This window comes from Poecilia reticulata, chromosome 7, assembly GCF_904066995.2.
Source record: "Poecilia reticulata chromosome 7, P_reticulata-male-v2, whole genome shotgun sequence".
NCBI lineage: Eukaryota > Metazoa > Chordata > Actinopteri > Cyprinodontiformes > Poeciliidae > Poecilia > Poecilia reticulata.
The window spans coordinates 12624033-12644018 of NC_088836.1; the positions used below are offsets into that span (position 1 = coordinate 12624033).

The following is a 19986-nucleotide window of genomic DNA, read 5'->3' on the forward strand; positions in this document are numbered from 1 at the left end:
AACTGACAGAGGAGCTAATGGAATGACAGAAAAAAAAGGGAGGAAAAAAAAGGAGGATAAATAATCTCCAAGAAAAATTCACATGTATTCATAGGGAAGGAGAAAGTAATGACACACAGCAGCTCACTGCTGCATGCAATCTACCAGGAGAATAAGGAGCATGGCTCTCTTTCTTATTTTTTTCTTCCATTTATTTCCTTGTTTATTATTAGACAACCACAATCATGAACTCCAATATGTACAGTAGGGCGCTGAGGAAGGCATAACGTTTCAATGAATCTCAAAGACTGGCAAAAAAAAGTAAAATTTAATGAAGAGAGGCCCAACTTACTGAGAAAAAAATGTTAGAGTTAACTTCTTTATTTTTCCTGGAAGCCAGTTTCTACATGATGAAAATTAGATTAGTAAATTAGTAAAATAAATGTTTGTTCACATTTCCGCACATTTCATTACCTTTAAATGATGTATCATAAATAAATGAACAAAAACACCAAGCAGTACATGCCTAGTTGTGCTTGCCTATATGTTTTACTTTTGAATTTAGTAAGAATTAACCTCCTGATGTAAAGACATGCAATTTTGTTGATGACAAAGATGTTCGTAAGCAATTTCTGAATTGCAGTCTTTCTTAATTATCATTTGATGGTGGACAAATAGCCTTAAAACAGCTGGAACATTACGTGTGTTCGCCTTTTATTTTTTGTTTTTAAATGTTCTACCGTCTGAACTCCTCATGTACTTCATTCATTTTGCCCACCGTGTTGCTGCTGCGAATTCTGATGTAGTTTCTCATATTGTCAGTAGGGAGATATGCATCTAATCCTCTACTGCAATGAACCTTTATCGATCCAAAACCGAGTCAAGGCAAAGCTCTTTGATTCTGATGTGCTGAAATCTTGATACTAAATCTTGAAGCTTTAGAAACGTCAATTTATTCTTCTGTGTTTTTGTGTTGCGCTGACTCAATCTTGGCATGTAATATTTCTTTCTGGAACAAACATGTCCATAACTTTCACTGAAACTTTTTTTTTGTACTTATTAAACAACAAATAAATGTATTTTTAATTTAAGAGGGTAAATTAAAAAGAAATACTTTCCTAATTTTAATCCTCTAGTTTGGCCAGCAAAAGAAGTCTCATGTTTTCCTCCAGCCAATCAGTTGTCATAAATGAAACAACATTAGGCTCTTTCATAAGCCAAAAAAAGGAAGTCTGTGGCGCCAGTAATAAACATTTATAATACAGAGAATTAGATGAGAAAGTGTGACTATAGCAGATGCAAAACTGATATTATCAGATATAGAAATGCTGAGTAAAGTGTCATTTAGATGAAAGATAATCAAATTAAACTACATCACCACCAAATGTTGCCTCAAGCTGCTGGTCAGTGATTGAAAGAAGCCTGCTGCAGTTTTTTCCAGAAATTCATTCTCTGCTTTTTTTGTGTGTGTCATATCTATCTATAAAAATCAAAACAAAACAAAATGCTATAAATGACACTATTACAGTAGTATTGTAGCTCCAACATGGTGTTTTTCAGATTTAAATAAAACATGTTCGATCATGTTTAAAATTCTTGTCTTACATTTATTGTAGCCTTGTGCCACACAGAAGCAAAGACACGTTGAAACCATGACAAATCTGTTCTTGCAACACAATTTTTCAGTGCATAGCATATTTTCATTTGCTCACAATGTATTAGGAAGGATTGACGAACATTGTATCACATTATTACCAGTGGTGGAGAAAGTACTCAAAAAATTTACTTAAGTAAAAGTACAAATACACAGACAAAAATGTACTCAAGTAAAAGTAAAACTACCACATTCACATTTGTACTTAAGTAAAAGTAAAAAAGTCCTGGCTTTTAAAAATACTTCAGTATTAAAAGTAAAAGTACTTGCTGAATGCATTACCTAATCACCAATATCATTAAGTGAACCGATCGTATTTAATTTTATTACATTAGAAATGTGCCATTTTAATGAACAATGCCACAGGTAAAGCATGTTTTTATTGTGTTTACTCTGTAACATTGTTTAGACTTAGATATGTGATTCTATGCATCATAATTTCAGGGATGGAAACATCTGGTCTCCTGTCCTAACATAACATGAACTTCACTTTTTTTTGCCACTAGTGGCATTTATTTTTAAAGAAATCCAACAGAAAAGGGATGTAAAGAAGGTGGGTGGGGGAGGACATGGAACCGAGGAGCCACGTAGCAGAGTTGTAGTCAAGACCACCTACCCAAGACCAAGTCAAGAACAGCACCCTGCGCTACATGACACAAAAATTTTTACTTTTACCTATCAAAATTGCTTCTCGAATCGATCTGAAAGATCCACATTCACATAAACACCTAGATATTAAATACTTGGAGCTGAAATAAATTTAATCAGTAAAGAAGAATTGGATCGTTCCTGAATGTCATATCAATGCAGACTTTGGTCACAGCGTTGTCCCATATTTGCGATACCTCAGTCAACACCTCCACACAATAATTCAGCGCATGAGTGACAACTTTTTTTCATGCAGATGCAATATGTGTCTCTGTACAGCTAGCTTTGCTAGCATCACGTCCAAGGAGCTTACCTTTCTTTAAGCTCTCCTTCGAAGTGACGCTAAAAGTTGGACGAAGTTCCCACCGTCTGTGAAAACGAAGCGCTGCTGATTTTACATGTCGCCATATCTATGATTTATGCAGCGCTATTATATTACTGACGATTAGAGAGACGTCTTCTCCAGCTAAGAGAAAACCACTGCGCATGTCTGGAGCTCCGCGTGCGAGTAAAGGTGGAGGCGATGGGTGACAACAGACACATAAGTCACGTTATTGCTGGATTTTACGGCGCCACCTTAAATCCCTGAACTTCACATTTTAACGGACAAAAAGTGCATGTAACGAGTAACGCGACACTTTTGTAGAAATGTAGTGAAGTAGAAAGTACATTTACTTACTATAAAATGTAGTGGAGTAAAAGTAGAAAGTATTCATTATTAAATCTACTTAAGTAAAGTACAGATACATGAAAATTGTACTTAAGTACAGTAAAGAAGTACTTATACTTCGTTACTGTACCGCCACTGATTGTTACAATATGTTAAGACAATTCAACAAGAAACTTTTCCTATTTTTAGTATGTAGTATAATATATAAGTATTTAAGTTAGTGTATAAGTGTAAATGTTGATATGAGTTCCTGGTCCATTCCTTTATGAAGACCAATTTCTGGGGATAAATTTGCCGTCGCTATAAGTTATACAAACCAACATGTTTTGATAATTTTAGGCTAAAAGTCTGTAATCTTGCACAACAGTAAGGAACATGATTGATTCATGAGCATGTCATTCGGGGCCTACATGTGATTTATGGATGTGGGGATCGTCGTGCTGGAGGACACCATTCCCATCAGGATAAAAATGTTGCATCCAAGAGAAATATTGATCATTATGAACAACTTTGTATTGATTCAAAGGACACGTCCCTCTGAGATAACAAGTGGACTCCAACCACAAAGGCAAAGTGGCTGCAACGGCGCAAACGTGTAAAAGCCTCCACTTTAATATTGAAGGTAATATTGCACTAAACTTTTACTAAACCTAGAGGACAGTGGAAAGCAACCAGATGATTGGCTGAAGTCCGAAGTGCTAAAGACGGACAGACGCTTCTATGCTGTATTTCTATACTGTGAATGATAATGGCCTCCTAGAAGGTGAGAAAGGCAGCCATATCTATGCAGGTGGTAACAGGTGATAATGGTAATTTAATAGACTGATAACATTATTTGGTTATATTGATGGTCCCGCAAAAGAATCTGAATTAATAAGTTATTTTTTTCCACCTTGGTTGCATGTATAAACTTTGTTAACTTTTAAAGACCCTTCTAAAGAAAACACTACCTAAACACAATATTATAAAAAAAAATACTGCCTTTGAACACTGCACTAAAAGGTCAGCAACAGCACATGACGGTTACCAGGTAAGACCACAATGTCCTGCACAGTCTAAATTTATTTTGTCCACAGCTTTCTAATTTAGCAGCAAAAGATTGAACTACAGTGTCAGCCTTTGCTCGCTCATCCCATCAGCGTTTCTGTTGTCTGAGAGAGAAAGAGATGGAAGGGATGGTAAGTGAAGAGAGAGAGAGACAGAGAGAGAGAGAGAAAGAGAGCGGGGTAGAGATAGAGCGGAGGAGGGGGTAGCTGTAATTCTGAATGGACCGAGCTGCACTGGCAAGACAAGATTAGAATTGACAGCCTGATAACTGCATCACTATCAAAACAGCAGAGGGAAAGAGAGAAATAGTTCGAGGCTGGGAAAGTGAGGAAGCGAAAGCAAGTGAGGGAGAGGTAACAAAAAAAACGGTGAGATGAAATGAAAACGAGACACAGTTAGTGCAAAAAACCCCCCAAAAAAACATACAAATGTAAGGAGAAAAAGAACGAGAACAAGAATGATGCACAGACCAGCCAAGGTTAAGAGAAAGGAAAACAACACAATAAAAGGACGGAACAGTCTGAGAGAGTGGAAAAGTGCCCGGTAACAACAACGTTCTTAATATGCATTTTAATAAAGATCATCACAAACAGTCACAGGCAATACGGAAAGTGCTTCATGGAGCAGTGGTTTTAAAAGGCCCATAAAGGCAAACAGGAGCGACTCCGGGATGATGAGCAGATACGAAGAGATGGCCGTTACACCAAAATGAGCCGCAGATCCTCAACACAGGACTGAATCAAAACTGAAGCGTAGTTTCATGGACATCAGACTAAATGGTTATAAAAATTAGGATCACCAATAAAAAACATAGGAGCAGGGGTTGTTAACATTCTACAATGTTGTTGAGAAAGCATCACTATGAAACACACGGTGGGCATCCTTTCTTTTTGTGCTGGGGGGTGATTTCTGGTTGTTCAGAAGTCTGAGGAATAATATTTAATACATGCATGTCTTTCTTTAAAGCAGCCGTTCAGCAAATCCAATCAAAGATCACAGAAATCAGGACACAATGAATTTCAAAATGTTTAGTTTGCTTATTTAGTCAATGCATTTGTCAGTGCAATATCACTTCTGTGTCAAATTTAGTTTAGTCTTATCTTCTTAAACCTTCATCATTTTGTCCACAGTGAATCAGCTAAGACAGATTTTTCACTTTTATTCAAAGCACAATAACACGTAACAAGCTGTAAGAATGCAAAATGCAAAATAAAGACACATCCGTTTTTAAGTCTTAAACATGACAACGCAAATGATGCATTTTAAGTTTGCCGTCATCAATCAGTGCCCCTCACACTCAGCTGCACATCTGCATTGTCTTCAAGTGCATAAAAGCAAACTTTTTATGCACTCAACACTATTTGATATGCAACTTCCAGCCAAGTTTGTATTTTTTTCTGGGGCAGAAAAAAACATTTTCTGGCACAAACACTTTAATTCAGCCCATATGCGAAACATTCATTACTGGTGCAGAATTTAGAGCTCTTAAAAGGTTGCCATGACCAGATAAAAAATTTTACTACGTGCTACACTATGTAAAGGCTCAACCTGCTTAAAAAAATCACTAATGTCAGTTTTCAGTTTCTGCTTTGAATTGGAACCAACTGGATTCCCTAATAGTTATTTTATCACTTGTAGTCTCTTAAGCTGGATACGGAGTATAGCACTTTCTTTCCCAGATGGCCAAGTAGTTAGCAAGTACAAAAATAAAACTGTGAAAAATGATTGTGACATCACAGCAAAAGAAAATAACACTAGCCACTATTGAGGGTTCATAGGGCAAGAAACAATGTATGTAGTTTTTACTACATAAAAATAATTAAGTTATAGTCTTCATTTAAGAAGAGTCTTAATAAAATTAACACATGTATATATGAGGTATGGAGAATCATTTTTTATTTATTTTGGCCTGCTCTTCTGCCCTTTTAGGTTCCATGATCGGATAACAGAGGAAAGAGCTAAAATGATCAGAGATTAATGTTAGATTAAGATTCAGGTTAAAACCAACAGGTTTTATCTGCATTAGCAGAGTACAAACGGCCTAAAATTTTTTTGTTTTTTCATCATTCAAATTAAGACACTGTTTAATGTAAAACTTGTGCACCTGTATGCGACGTTGTGGAAACCAGCTTTCATATGAAGGTTTGGCAGTAAGTGCTGAGACCATAAACAAAACTGCAAAGCTGTTTGTAACTCTGATCAGCTCTGTAAACTAAACGTGCTTGTTTATCCCCCATATGGGAACCAAATTTTTGAAGTTTGCTATAAAAGTAGTTCTTTTATAAACAGTTTGTCAGCAAAAAAAAAAAAAAGAGTTGAAATAAGCTTCCTCCGAAACATTTTCCTTCCCCCCCTGCCTGCGATCGCCTTGTCCTTGCATATTTCCATCACCTTCTAGACATCAGTCTAGATGAGTTAAAATGTGCCTTAAAATACACACAGCGCCCACCTCATCTGGAAGCAATTACAGCTACAAGTTAAACCGCCCATCTGTATGCAATAAGCAGAACTACAACAGATCTCGGAGCAGAACCAGGCTCTCATCCAGAGAGCAGCACTCGTTAAATGAAAACACAGTCCAGCTCAAACAGTAATGAACCGGAAGTCCAGATTCTTGATCCTAATCTAAAAGACATAACGGGGCTGCGAGTGGGACTCATATAAATCATAAAAAGAGGCTGCTATAAAAATTTCTAGGCGGTCCTGACTTTGTTTAATCAAAAAAAAAAAATACACAAGATCTCTCCAACGTGGGGTACGTTGCTCAAGCTTTCAGACAGCAAGGCTGGCAAGAGTTAAAATCTGGGACTGCGCATTCTGATTGAAACGTAACCCCGAAGCCACTGCCGAACTCAGCTGCTTGATTTATTTGACATTAGGAGATGACTGACAGCTCAGAGGAGCTCCTCCCCGCATGCTTTGCCTAACAACATTGGACCCACTTAATCAGTCTAAATTGCAAAGTCGAGGCCCTTGTATTTGGTAATGTGGTGAAAACAGTGGCAAGTGAGAGCTAATTAGATTAACGGCAGTTTAACGAGCTGTTGGAGGGGGGGCCCCCGCAGATTGGATTTTAATAAATACGCAGCGGCAAAAAGCATCTGCTATGCACTTCCTGGCTCTGCTGGCATCCTAATTGGCCCCAGTGGGTTACAGCAGCTCAGCAGTACGTGGTGCAATTTGAGGAGGGAGGGGAGGATGGGCAGAGGAGGGGGGCAGGGGCAAAATGCTTATCTTCTCTCCAGGTAAGTTGAAGAAAAGGAATAAACAATATGCCTTTATAAGTGTTTGCATTTATTAATAAGGTGATGCCAATTGCGTTTGAACACTAATAAAAATTTCCCAAGACTTCAATCACCATGCAGCCTCCAATGAAATGTTAAAGCAAGGGGAGAAAATGTCCTGCGGTATAATTAAAGCACATTTCTCCGGTGTTTGCTTTTTAAGATGGTGTGCCCCCACGATGAGGTCTTTGCCGGGGCAAACAGCACAGAAAGGAAAAAACAATTAATCAAACATGAATGAGCGACCATTGCAGGGTTATTTCCATAGCAACAGCCTGAGGGGACAACTTGAACCCTTTAATGTTAGCTGGTGATGTCTCTTTGTAAACATGTGCACAGCGGGGGGAGAAAGCCAATGAGAGAGCCTGGCAACAGAGGCATCACAGGGCAGCAACCTCTTGGTATCAATCGAAGTTTCCATTATGTGCTGGAAAGGACTGAAAGGTACACTAAAAACATTGTATTGTGGCGCGTTTGGAGATGAAACGCAGGACTGTGAAGGCTCTGGCGAATGTCTGCAAATATCAGAGTTTGGTGAGCAGATTTTGTGTGGAATTAAAACACAGAAATGCTTTTTTTTAAAAGCCTTATGTTAGAATACATAACTGCATTTCGGGGTATAAAATTTGCTTAGGCTTTACATGTATAATTATTGTCACATTATAAACACAACATCAGTTTATTTTATCAGGATTTTCTTTTATATCACAAACACATTTAAAATTCCTACTTCACACTATGTAATTTTGTGCTGCTGCATCATTTGAGTATAAAGGGATGCATGCATAGTATATGTGTTGTTATATGTCACCTGTTACGGAGCAACGGATAAAAATATATTCCTGTTATCGATGCTTATTGGTGTGTAATTCTCCTTTAATACACCATATTAACAGTTTTTTTTCACAATTTTAACAAATAAGATGAAAAGTGTTGGGTACTTCAGTTATGGTGAGTGAAACATAATCTAGAGTCGCTGTTAAATAGCAAAAAGCTTAAGATGTAATGTCGACTCAAGAGTTATCTCCCTTTCATGGGATGACAATAAGTTGAAAAAGGTGGATAATAGAAAGGTTTGGCAGTAAGTGCTGAGACCAATTGAGTAAATGATTAATGTTGTCTCCGCTGAGCTAAGGTGTTTTACACAAATTACCTGTTGTCATGGTAATGGTAGCGTTATATATGGTAGGTATGGATTTCCCTGTAATGTGTCTTCACAGTATGTGCCAGTAAAAGGAGTTGGCAACAACTTCCAAACTAACCTGTTTTTATTTAACTCTGCAATCGAGCAAACATTCGCAGTACATAAACTACAGCAGTTTAGACATAGAAGGATATTTTCTCCTGTTAAATGTGTGTTCAATTCATTGACCAAGGACGTTGGTGAAGCACGGGTCAGCTGTCCATGTTTGGTGTACCACTACAATAATAGCCACATAGATATCTCTCAAACTGAACTTTATCAAAACAAGCACAACAAAACAAACAACACAAAAAGCTTAATGATCTGACATCTTTATGGTTTGACATCTCCTCCAGCCATAATTTTGGGCTATTTGGGTCTTCTGGACTCTCTAACTCTTTCCCATTTTGTGCTTAACAAAACAAATGTGTTTCACTCATACTTACAGTTTTCTGTACACTGTGTTAGGGGACAATATTATACTAATTTATACATTGCCCGTTGAGGGTAGGAGAAGAAGGAAAACACTGAAAATAAATAACAAAATGATTTTAATGAACATAAATGCTACTTTTATATCTTTGGTGTCCATGTGAGATAAGTTATCTAAAATAACAGCATAATTTTCTTAAAGAAATTCTTAAAAATTATGCTTTGTTGTATTTCTTCCTCTGCTCATGAGCTAACACAGTGGTCTTTATCTGCCTTGTGTGTGTGGCGCCACCCTCTGGTCCGGAGTAGTATTGTCCCTGTTGGCAGACCCAGTAAACACAGTCCCAAAAGTCTGGGTGGCACTGGACGTCCACAGTGAGTCCTTGAGGACCGTGTGCATATTTGATAATATTTCTAGACTTAGTGGTTGAGTGGACAGTAAATTAGAGTGGGAAGTAAATATATTAATTCCCAGTATGCTCTAATATAATAATGTATCTTTAGATTAATTGATATTCAAAATAATTTGCTGCACTTTATAATATCTTTTTTTTTCATGTCAAATTGAATATTCTGAAAAACATAAACAAGTGAAATGTTCATTTTTAGAATTAGACTTAAGAATGTTTCTTTGAATTCATCGCCTACTTATTTTTATATTGCATTCAAACTAGATAGTATGTATCTGAAGAGAGAATGATCATTTCTGTAAACAGAGATTTGAGGCTTAACTTCGACTTAAGGTGAAGGAGCTAAGCCCTCAACGACTTTACAGCTGAAACAGACAGAAACAAATATAAATCATCACAGACATATTCCTCAAAGTTTAACATCTCATTTCAGAAGCCTCATGAATAACATCTTTCATATGGAAAGATGATCAGTTTACCGAACCCGTAACGAGACGACTCTTCCAGCTTCCAGCTGCGAACAACAATGCAAGAACCAAACGGCACAAACAAGTTTCATCAAGACCGTCGGTCGCCGTGGCTGACTGTTGTTTCACATATTCCCAGATGGTATATTGGAGGAACTGCTGTCAAAGCAATCTGCCTTCTTTGTCCACAGATGTGATTAGAAAGCAATAAAAAATCTTCAAATTTGCCACAAGAATTTTAAAGTAATGAGGGAAAAGTATGAGCTGAGGAGAAAATAGAGGTTCATGCTTAGAAACTAACCTGATTGCAGGCTAAAAATGTATGAAGCTCCATAAGTATATAGTAGAAGGATGGTAATTCAGTTAACCGCAAAGCTCTAAGCATGTAAAAGGAAACAAGAACATATAGTTCTCGGCGGTCAAAGCTCAAGAGTCAACAACCCCTGTAAAAATCAGTTCTCAGTCAAAGCCAGAACAAAATCTCTCTCTGTCTGTCTTCTTCTTTCTTTTTTTTTTAAAACTGCCACGCAGTTAGTGTTTAGAAGCATTCGGAAATAAATTTATAAAGTTTTTTCCACTTTCATTTTCCAATCTATTTATCAATGAGACCTACAGGGGGGAACATGCCAGCGGAAAAAAAAAAAAAGATAAAGAATGCAGGCAGAGGTTATCTGTGACTTTCTTGGTCCAGGCCTCGTTGGGTTCCTTGGATGAGAGTAATGGCTTCTTTGCACTGGGCTGCGTACTGCTATTGTAGAATCACAGAGCGGCTAATTGAAACAAATGACTCTAATAATGGGACATTATCCCCACAGGCTGGCTTTGTGGTGGGCCTAATTAGCGTTGCGGTGGAGACGAAGAGGACGAGACACCGACGTCGAGCCCTCTGAAGGAAGCAGCCGAGGCCCTCTAACGGTGGCCAGTGAGGGGCTTTAACGTGTGCAGAAGATCTGGGTTTCATGAAGGAATTGTATGAAAATGTAAACAGTATATTTTAGTCAACAATTCTTCCAATATCTCCCACATTCACTATGGATTTCCCTCCAAAAACACAGTTCAAAAATTAGAAGTAGATAATTTACAATTCCGAGAAACACAACACTGGTTTATTTCAAAGGTTTACAATGAAGGATAAATTGAATTTCAGCTAAATATGACTGCTGACAAACAATGTTTTGACTGCACCATTGTTCCACTAATTATTTAAGCACTTCTATGGATTATTAACATTTTATTTTTTTCACACTGTTGTCCTTCTGTTTTTCATATTGATGCACCAATAGCCCGTAGCTAATGTGACAACCAGGAAAGTTGTTCTCCAGATATGTATTAAAATCTGTTTGTGTCAGTCCTAATTGTTTACACTTATACATGATGATCCCAGAAAGTCAGATATAATGCAGCATTCGAATCTTTGCAACCGCGCTGGCTTAAATATTCATTAGTTGTAACAGTTGCCTAAGGTTATTTGATATAGAGTCATGAATATTCATGATTCGCAGTAAATGTGCGCTTGTTTTTTAATGCTCAGTCCGTTAATGCTCGTCTTCATTACTTCATTCTGCAGCGCGAATAATAAGGAACAACAAAACAAAGCCTTGCTATTTTGAAAGAGCAATTCTCTTTGGGAGCCCATTTGTTTGGAGTATAAATGAAACAGGAGAGCCCCACCAATTATCTCGCTGTCATTTATTTTGACAGCTACAAGACACATTGTTCACCTCCGCTGTGGAATGTGACACTGAAGGGCATCTGTCTTTTTTGTGAAAGGAAAAGTCATGACAGAAAATATTTCTGCTCTTACAAAACATGATTTATCTAGGAACGTCGCAGAGATGTGAGCGAGAGGCAGCAGAGCAAACAGGTCATATGGGATCTGTCTAAAGCCTGCAGTGGAAAAAGATTGCTCTTTCAATTATACCTTAGAAAGAAGAAGAATAACAACAACATTTAGTAATCCAGAAACCATAGGAAAACAAGAACAATTATCATTTCATATGTTGCACTGCAAATATGTGTTTCTATTTTTAAAAAATTCCTAACTTAATAACCATTTTGGGCATTTTTCATTGGTTTAATTTATAAGCAAAGACCACTGACTTTGTCATCATCTGGAATATGAAGTAGACATTTGATCAGTTGGATAAGCAATCAGAGATCATCACGCATAATAAGCACAACATGCAGCACAAATTGTGCAAATGTAATGTAAGATCAAGCAGTTACCAACGGGGTCGAAGCTGAAATCGGAGACTTTTCGTTAGATATAGCAGCAACAAGAAATCTTAGTCGATTCTGTTCACACAATCGTTTCTACAATTACATGGCGACTCGCGGGAACAACTTCCTTTTCTTACTTTTACAAAAAACAGCCTAAAATATAGACAGGGACAAGTACTTTATGAGACCGACTTAACCTTATTTATAAGAATCAAAAACTGAAGCACCAAACCAATATCCAAACCAGTTACCATTGTTGATCGTATTACATGTCCCAGAATTGGCTGAATTTGTTTTTGTTTTTTTTAAACACAGCAGGATGTTAAGAATCTCTTAGTAAGGAGATGTCAGACAGACATCACCCTGCCAAGAATATCCATTTAGAACCAAATATTTCAAAACAAAATCCCCACCAGGAGTCATCTGAGTTAATTTACACCATATACTTATAAAAACTGACAGCCGCTTTCAGGCAGCAGGGGTTTTTCTCCCCCTTTCCAGCTCCAACCAGCCTCATTACGATCGTAACGAGAAAGGGGCTGGTCCACTGGTTCAATATTTAACACACTGGCACCCCTCACGGTTCCACATTTGGGCTGTTTCTACTAACTGCTCTTCAAAATCTTATTAGTGCCAGCTGGCGAGGGCTCTCTGATATATTATTTCTACTTTTTTTTTCCCCTGGAAGCTCCTCCTCCGCATGCACCGCTGCGCGAACCTGAACGACAGGGAGACTTGTTGAACATGAGACCCCTGGGTGACACCTTTTACCCCGGCACCGAAGATGACAGAAACACTGAAAGCTGCGGGCGAGACGGGAATTCTCCCTTGGCAGCGAGTACTCGCACAACAGGCTGCTACATTTCACAGCAGCCAGTCATACAGGACTTGGCTCTTTCTGCTTCGGTTCAGAGAGGCTGACAGAACAGGTCAGCATTTGGGAGAAAGCAGAAGCGTCTCTGACAGACAGCTCTATAATCTAAAATGCCAGCACCGAGGCTCCACCTTGCTGCACTCCTGCAATTTGAAGCTCTTGAAAAGCTCAAAACTGGCAGCGAGAATTAGAAAGAAAACGATGCAAAGAGGATCACATGGAAAAAAAATGAACGCACATACAAACACAGGTGCTTCTTAAGTAATTAGGACTGAAGCGAAGTGTGAATCTATTTCTACAATTAAACTTAAACAGTAAAAAAAATATACAGATGCATTTAATAATTACGGGGTGACATACTTCAGGCATTTTGTAATGATTATGCTTCCAGCTTTAACTCATTTTGCATGAATTGCTGCGTCAATGCGGAGTTGCATGGAGGCTTTGGGGTTTAACATCTCCATGCAGCTCCACAGCAAAGGGACGTATGAAGTGTTCCAACATTTCCTGATAAATTGCTGTGCTAAGTTTAGACTTGATAAAGCACAGACCAGCACCATCAGATGCATCAACTTCCTAAGTCCTCACTTACTGTGGAAACTTCACATTGGACCTGAAACATCTTTCTGTACCAACTCCATTCTTCCTCCTGTCAGGAGTCTTCATTTCCAAATAAACTGCTAAATTTATGTTCATCTGAGAAAAGGCCTCTTTGTTTTCCTTCCACTCAACTATTTATTAGTTTGGACATATCGCTCTGTGAATGAATGCCAGAGTTAACAGAAAGAAATGCTTAAAATATCTATCTATACATAATTTTGTATTTTGATTTTTATCACAGAAATAAATTAACTTCTGCTAGTAATTTTGTAATTTATTGTGATGCACCTGTATCTCCATGTTGCATTTGTAATGGACCAATATTTTCCCTCTTTGTGGTGTCATAAATTTACCAAAAAAACAGAACATTTGACTGACAACACCACAGAATATGCATCTCCTTCTTCTAGATCTTGTCACTTTGTCACCTCTAAGCCAGCAGAAACATTAAAAGCTACAACGGCAAACACACGCACAAACACACACACACACACGCAAACGCACGCATTCATACACACACAAAAATATATATATGTCCATGCAGCATGATAGTCAATCCACTGCTCTCAATCCTGTAATGATTTAACTCTGTTTGCTGTGGGATCGATGCATGCTGAAAAAGAGAATCCCAAAGCAGGGTGAAGTTTACAGAGCTTTAGCCTCGGGCTAAATGTTGTACAAAAACCAGCAACAACATCCCATGAGATGAAGCGTATCTGTTGCTCCAGCTGAGCTTGTACTTGTAGGAGGCTTTTAAATGTGTGCTGAAGGATAGCTGCTATTGAAGAGACGTGTATCCTTAAGGTAACGCTGTCGACTTTTCATTTGCTTTATTTTCAGTCTTCTTTTTTTTTTTTTTTGCATCAGTCTGCTGAATGATTAGGGCTCAGGTTTTCCAGCTATCTCCTCCAATTTTCTGAGGTTATTGTACGCTTTAGTCAATACCAAGAGAGGAGAGGGGCTTTTTTTTTTGCTTCGTTTCTGACCTCCGGTTTCATTGAGAGCCTATTTCCATCCCCCACTCATTATTCTTTAAACATGCAGCAGACATAAATTCAATCTTCCTTATTATGCCTTTATCAGTACGAAATTAAGGTTAATTGACTTTGCTGGGGAAACATCAAATGAAACATCCCTAATGGAAGCAAAATGAAAATAACGTCATCTCCAATTGCCTTAAAATATTTCTCAATATACAGCCCAGTTTCCAATTCCTCAGCCTCAGAAATAAGCTCCTCTTGTCCCGGGAGATAATAAATGAATCGAACCCCCCACCGCCCTCCGCAGCCCCTCCTTCTTCCTTATCGGTCATCTATTTTTCCAGAGTAAGCTATTACTTGCTGTGGTTGCTAGGCAACAGGAAATATTAATAGCAACTATTATTAGCCAGCCTCTGCAAGAGTAGTACTAAAATGTGGAAGTGGGAAACATGAATGTGTTACATAAATCTCTGGACCTTTCTCAGTGTGTGCAAGTCTCTGTTTGTGCAGTGATTTATGGCAATGACGGTTCATTTATGAGAAAAGGGGGTGTGAAATAAGAAAATGGAACATTACCCTGAAGGGCTATTTGGAAATAAATAATTGCAAAGGTGAAACAAAAGCTGTTTAGGAAGCGGCTGCTCCCTCCGTGTTTGCCTTCAAAGAGTTATTTACCAAAGCGGGGCGCGTTGTTAGGCATTATCTGAAATTACGTAAGACCAAATTGAAGCTGAAGAAGGATGCATGGTTTTCTTTTATTTGTTTGTTTGTTTTTCAAAAATACTGACAAGTATTTGTGTTGAGCCTATTTTACTTGGATACCCCCCAAATGAAATCCGATGCGTCAAAAAATGCCATTAGAAATCGACCGAAACTTCTCCGGCTTCAATCACAACATTAAATATGGCAAAAAAAAAACCAAAAACTGAACTACCATGAACACCACATCCTCAATGTGACACCTGTGGTGGTGGCAGCATCATTCTGCGGTGATGACTATCTTCATTGGGGATAGGAAAGCTGGTCAGAGTTAATAGGAGGATAGGTAAAGCTAATTAAAAATAAAAAATAAAAAATCCTGGTTAAAAAATGATCCAGCCGTTAAGAGTGTGGTGAAGTACAATAACCTCAGACATGAGGTTAAAGCTGCAATGGTGGATGCATGCACTTTTTTTTATCAATTTAACCTTTCATTGATTTTAAAACCCACTATATACATACTCACGTGACCTAGGGATTTAATTTAAACAGTAGTCAATGGCCTAATCCTAAAGACCTTCACCACCACCCACAGTAAGAAGTAAGAGAGAGAGAAAAAAAGAAGAGTTTACAATTTATGCAGTTTGATTCTGAAAATCACATAAGATCTGATTAACAGAGGATAAATGCCAGAGATGCTCACATTAAAGCATAAATATTCATTACGGAGGGGAGAGAGAAATAAGTAATATTTATGTCAGATGAAAGTATATAACGCTGAATAATTCACCACGGGGGCCATCTATAATTCATCTGGTTCGATTCCATGATTAAAGCTTTTGAACGTGTTCGCCAGAGGTGTTTACATGTTCGGTCAGAGGCATGTTTAACATAAAAGATAGTCGCTGCTCTGGTAGGGCTGGTGTCGGCGGCGGCGGTGCTGGTAGTGAGGCGGGTGGCGAGTGCACTCTGAATATCTTTGAAAAAAAAAAGTAGCTGACGTGGGATATCCCGCATTCTCATCAAGAATGTTTGGTTTGAAACACGCTACCCAGCTATCCCGATAAAATATGTAGAGCGGAGTGTTGCTTTTCCTGTTTTTCTGGAGATTTTTTTTTTCTGGGTATGAATTAGAGAAGCTCCGCCGTCAAGGTCGGCGTTCCAAGGAGGAAGCGGGTCTCTCTCTGTGATTATCAGGGTGCCGTTTACAGAGTTTGTCTGATCTTCTTTTATGGCCTCCAACTAAGCAATTTGACTCTTTGACAGGTACATTTTTATTTATTTATTTTTTTTGTACCGTCGTTTACAAGTGTCAAATAAAACGCAGGAGATTTTATAATTTTCTGTTTAAATCTCTTCAAGACTTGCAAACAAACCAAACTTTCCGGAACATGCCAGTGTTTCAGCGTTTCAGACTGGCTGGCTGACTTCCAATGCCCTGATCGTAAAGTCTGATTCTAAACTGTAGCACAGTTCTTGACTCGCGTAAAGGCCCACAGCTAAAATGAGGCACGGGGGGGGGAGAAAAAACAACTCACCGAGTGCATAGGCCCAGAGAGGAGGTGAGTGTCCTGACCCAGCATGTTGGACATCATGAGGGCAGGCAGCTCGGGATAGGAGTAGGTGTTGAGCAAGCCGTTGTGAGGCAGAGAGTGGAAGGGGTAGCCCGACTCGTGCTCTGTGAGGTGAAGTAGAGAAGGGTCGACGTGGTTTGGAGGCGTGATGGGGGGAATCTCGTAGTCTTCGTCCCCTGTGCCCCCTCCTCCTCCACCTCCTCCTCCTCCGCCTCCACCGCCGCCGCTGCCTCTGCCCTGACTGGAGTAGCTCTGAAACGAGACAAAACAGTGAACTCAGAGAAACCTGTACCGGTTATTTTATTGTCAGGTTCACAACCAAGGCATTTTTGAGCACAATATAGATGAACAAGAGCAGAAGGAAAATACTTTGATCACTCAAACAGACAATTTTACGCAGAGATGCGCTGAAAACCCGGAATTGGGTGATTACCCGATCAGATGGTTGAAAACGGAAAAATGAAATCTATTTTTGATGGTAACAAGTGCAAGAGGTTGCGCTGACGAGAAAAATGCTGGTGTGGAAATAGTTTCTAAGTGAGAGATGGGGTCTTTGTTTTGAAATATTGTTCCTGTTTTATTGCAGAGCTGTGTAAGACCAGCTTCTCTCTCTTTTACACATGCAGTTCGACATCACTTCTGGGCCTGCTAAGAAAAATTAATGACCAATCGTAGAAATATTTCTAGAGGCTCCTGAAAGAATAAATAACTTAAAAATCTGCACACTAAAGAAAGTCTGTGCTTTTCCCTTTTTGTTTTAAAGATATTTTGTTGGAGACCATTTATTATCCTGTGATCTGGGGCGCCGCTTCATTTTGTCTTTGCAAAAAAAGTGTGAGCTGCAATCTATTTTGATAATGAATAAATTAAATATAATGTGATTTATTTGAACACAGTTACATTTCTAGATATCTCTGTACCATTCAGGGGAGAAATTTACTGTACTCAATAGATTGTCAGTGACACAGAGAGCTGTAGCGCCGAGATTTCAGGCTATTTCATTGAAAAATCATTGCTTTCTGAAATATTCTACTCATAGTCGAATTTTCAATTCACCCAGAAATGAGAAGAAGTGTGTGTTGCTGCTGTTCACAGGGCTTAAAGAGAAATTACATTTGGCTAAAATCTGAATTGGAAATTGGTCGCAATATCTCCAATTTGCTCAGTCGTAGTTTCATAATTGCTGACAAAACAGAACGTAGAGAACTGCGTGGCATACAAATTAAAACCGGATTATATTTTAAAATGCAGTTCTTCTTTATTTAAAGTGTTACATGTGGAAAACATAAGGAAGCTTGTTTGTGTTCTTTCATCTCCAAGGAATAAACAAAGTTAATAAAAAAACCAAACTTTTGTTTAACATCTTACCAAACGAGTTCCAGACTAAAATAAGAAAACTCTCTAATTAGCTTTTAAATGCACCTGGTATTTGTGTTGTTTACACTCGAGTTTGCAGTCTTTGCAGACACAGGACTGCAGCAGTTTAGTTAGGAGTGTTTCGTGCTGCAAATAAAAAATAATTAGAAATGCAAATTGTCGCACTTGGAAAAGTGTAAAGAATTCGTTCAGTACAATCGTACGGAGCAAATTAATTAGTTAGACAACAACAGCTGCTATACGGAATAATTTGCTTCAGAAATCTTGACAGCTTTGAAGCAACAAACTGTCAGCCCTACACGCCTTAAAAAAAAAAGAAAGAATTAAAAAAAAAACAGTGAATCAAATTCATTACGTGGAAAAACACACCACAGAGAGTCACTTAGTTGTTATTTTATAATCCCATAATTACTGTGGCAATTTTGTTTATATAAACAGAAAACCTGGACTGTACAAATCTCCCACTTCTCATTATGGAATAAATTCAGAGTATCCAGCTGTTGAAGCAGGAGAACATTTTATGGTGCTAATAAGGTGATACACGAGCAGTGTCTTTTCCGGGGCCTATCTTGACATAATGTTGCACAGAGAAATATGGTTTCAGGCTCTCAAAAAGCACACTGAGGGTATTCACCAGGGAGTGAAAAGCAATTTTGTCAGAGGCAATCTGATGCCAACTCCCTTTTATAATGACTGAAGAAAATTAATCATCACAAATAATATTCCAGTGTCAGCCATTCAAGAGCTTTTTAATAGAATTTTTATTATTCATGTCTCGTGGTACACATCAACTAGTCCGTTCTGCAACATTTCAGAAATCAATTCAATATCATCTTCATGTAGGCTGTCATCTCGCCTGCCAGCGCAGCAATTCATCTTGAAAACAAATACTTTTAGCAAACAAATGGCAAGAAACGCCGCAAAAAAAAAGAAAAAAAAAAGAGCCCTAGCTGCAATGTGCTCACTAGTAGAACCGGTGCTTGAAGACAGGATGAAAAGTCTCATAATGTGCACTATCATTAGGGAGAAAGTAATCATCATAATAAAAGAAGAGTATGTTTACTATCACGGGGTGATGTGCTATTTTCTCTTCCCATAACTGTTATTGCTCAGAGCTAGTTTGGAAATATTGTCTGCAACATTTTTTTTTGTCCCATTATAAGAGATTTGTGCATTTCTTTGACATGTAGGATATATTTGTCGGTTGTTATTGTTAACAAAAACGTCATGCCGATATGCTTCGATGTATTAAACAGTTTAGCATCCTGCTTTCACTGGTCATCCAGCAGGTCAGATAGTTGAAAGATTAGTTATAGGTGTGTGTGGCTAGCAATACCTGCATATTTAAGCAAACAGAAGCGCTCATAATCCTTTCACCATGGCACTTTACTATATAAATCAGAGATTATACATGTGGATTTGACCGATAGAGGACAGCAATTGTGAAAAGGTGTTGTGTGGCTACTTTTTGTGTTTTTGGCGGTTATGATTTCCTCTGTTTCATTAGAGTCGGTAGACCAAAATCGCCCCCAAAGGAAATAGAGAGCAACATGACATACTGCACAACTAAACACAATTGTGCACAAGATTTGGAGGTCTTATGATTATCTGAGACAATTTTTATTACCTCCATGCATTCCATCAAAAAAAACTGTAGCTACCAAAACAAATAAAGTAATATGCAATGGATGAGAACATCATGTGTGAGGTATAAAATGGTGGTATGACCTGAAGAGTGTTAATGATGTAGAAGATTAAAGCAAGTTTGTCTGCTGTTTATGTGCATACATTTACATCTATGGGATTTTACCTCATGTTTAAGTGTGTCTCAAATCTGCTTAAACAGGTATGTTTACATCACTTTTATCTCCACATCTCTACTGTATCT

General features: G+C 38.2%; 1 protein-coding gene across 2 annotated transcripts in view; it reads right to left on the bottom strand.

Annotated features, from left to right (window-relative positions):
- The window catches only part of LOC103481161 (TOX high mobility group box family member 2-like), a 101016-nt gene that overhangs the window by 13473 nt on the left and 67557 nt on the right, over nt 1-19986 (bottom strand). For both annotated transcript variants that reach the window (XM_008436460.3, XM_008436461.3), the window contains one exon: nt 16686-16973. In XM_008436460.3, coding sequence (XP_008434682.1) covers nt 16686-16973 — 288 coding nt within the window. The remainder of the gene's footprint in view (nt 1-16685; nt 16974-19986) is intronic.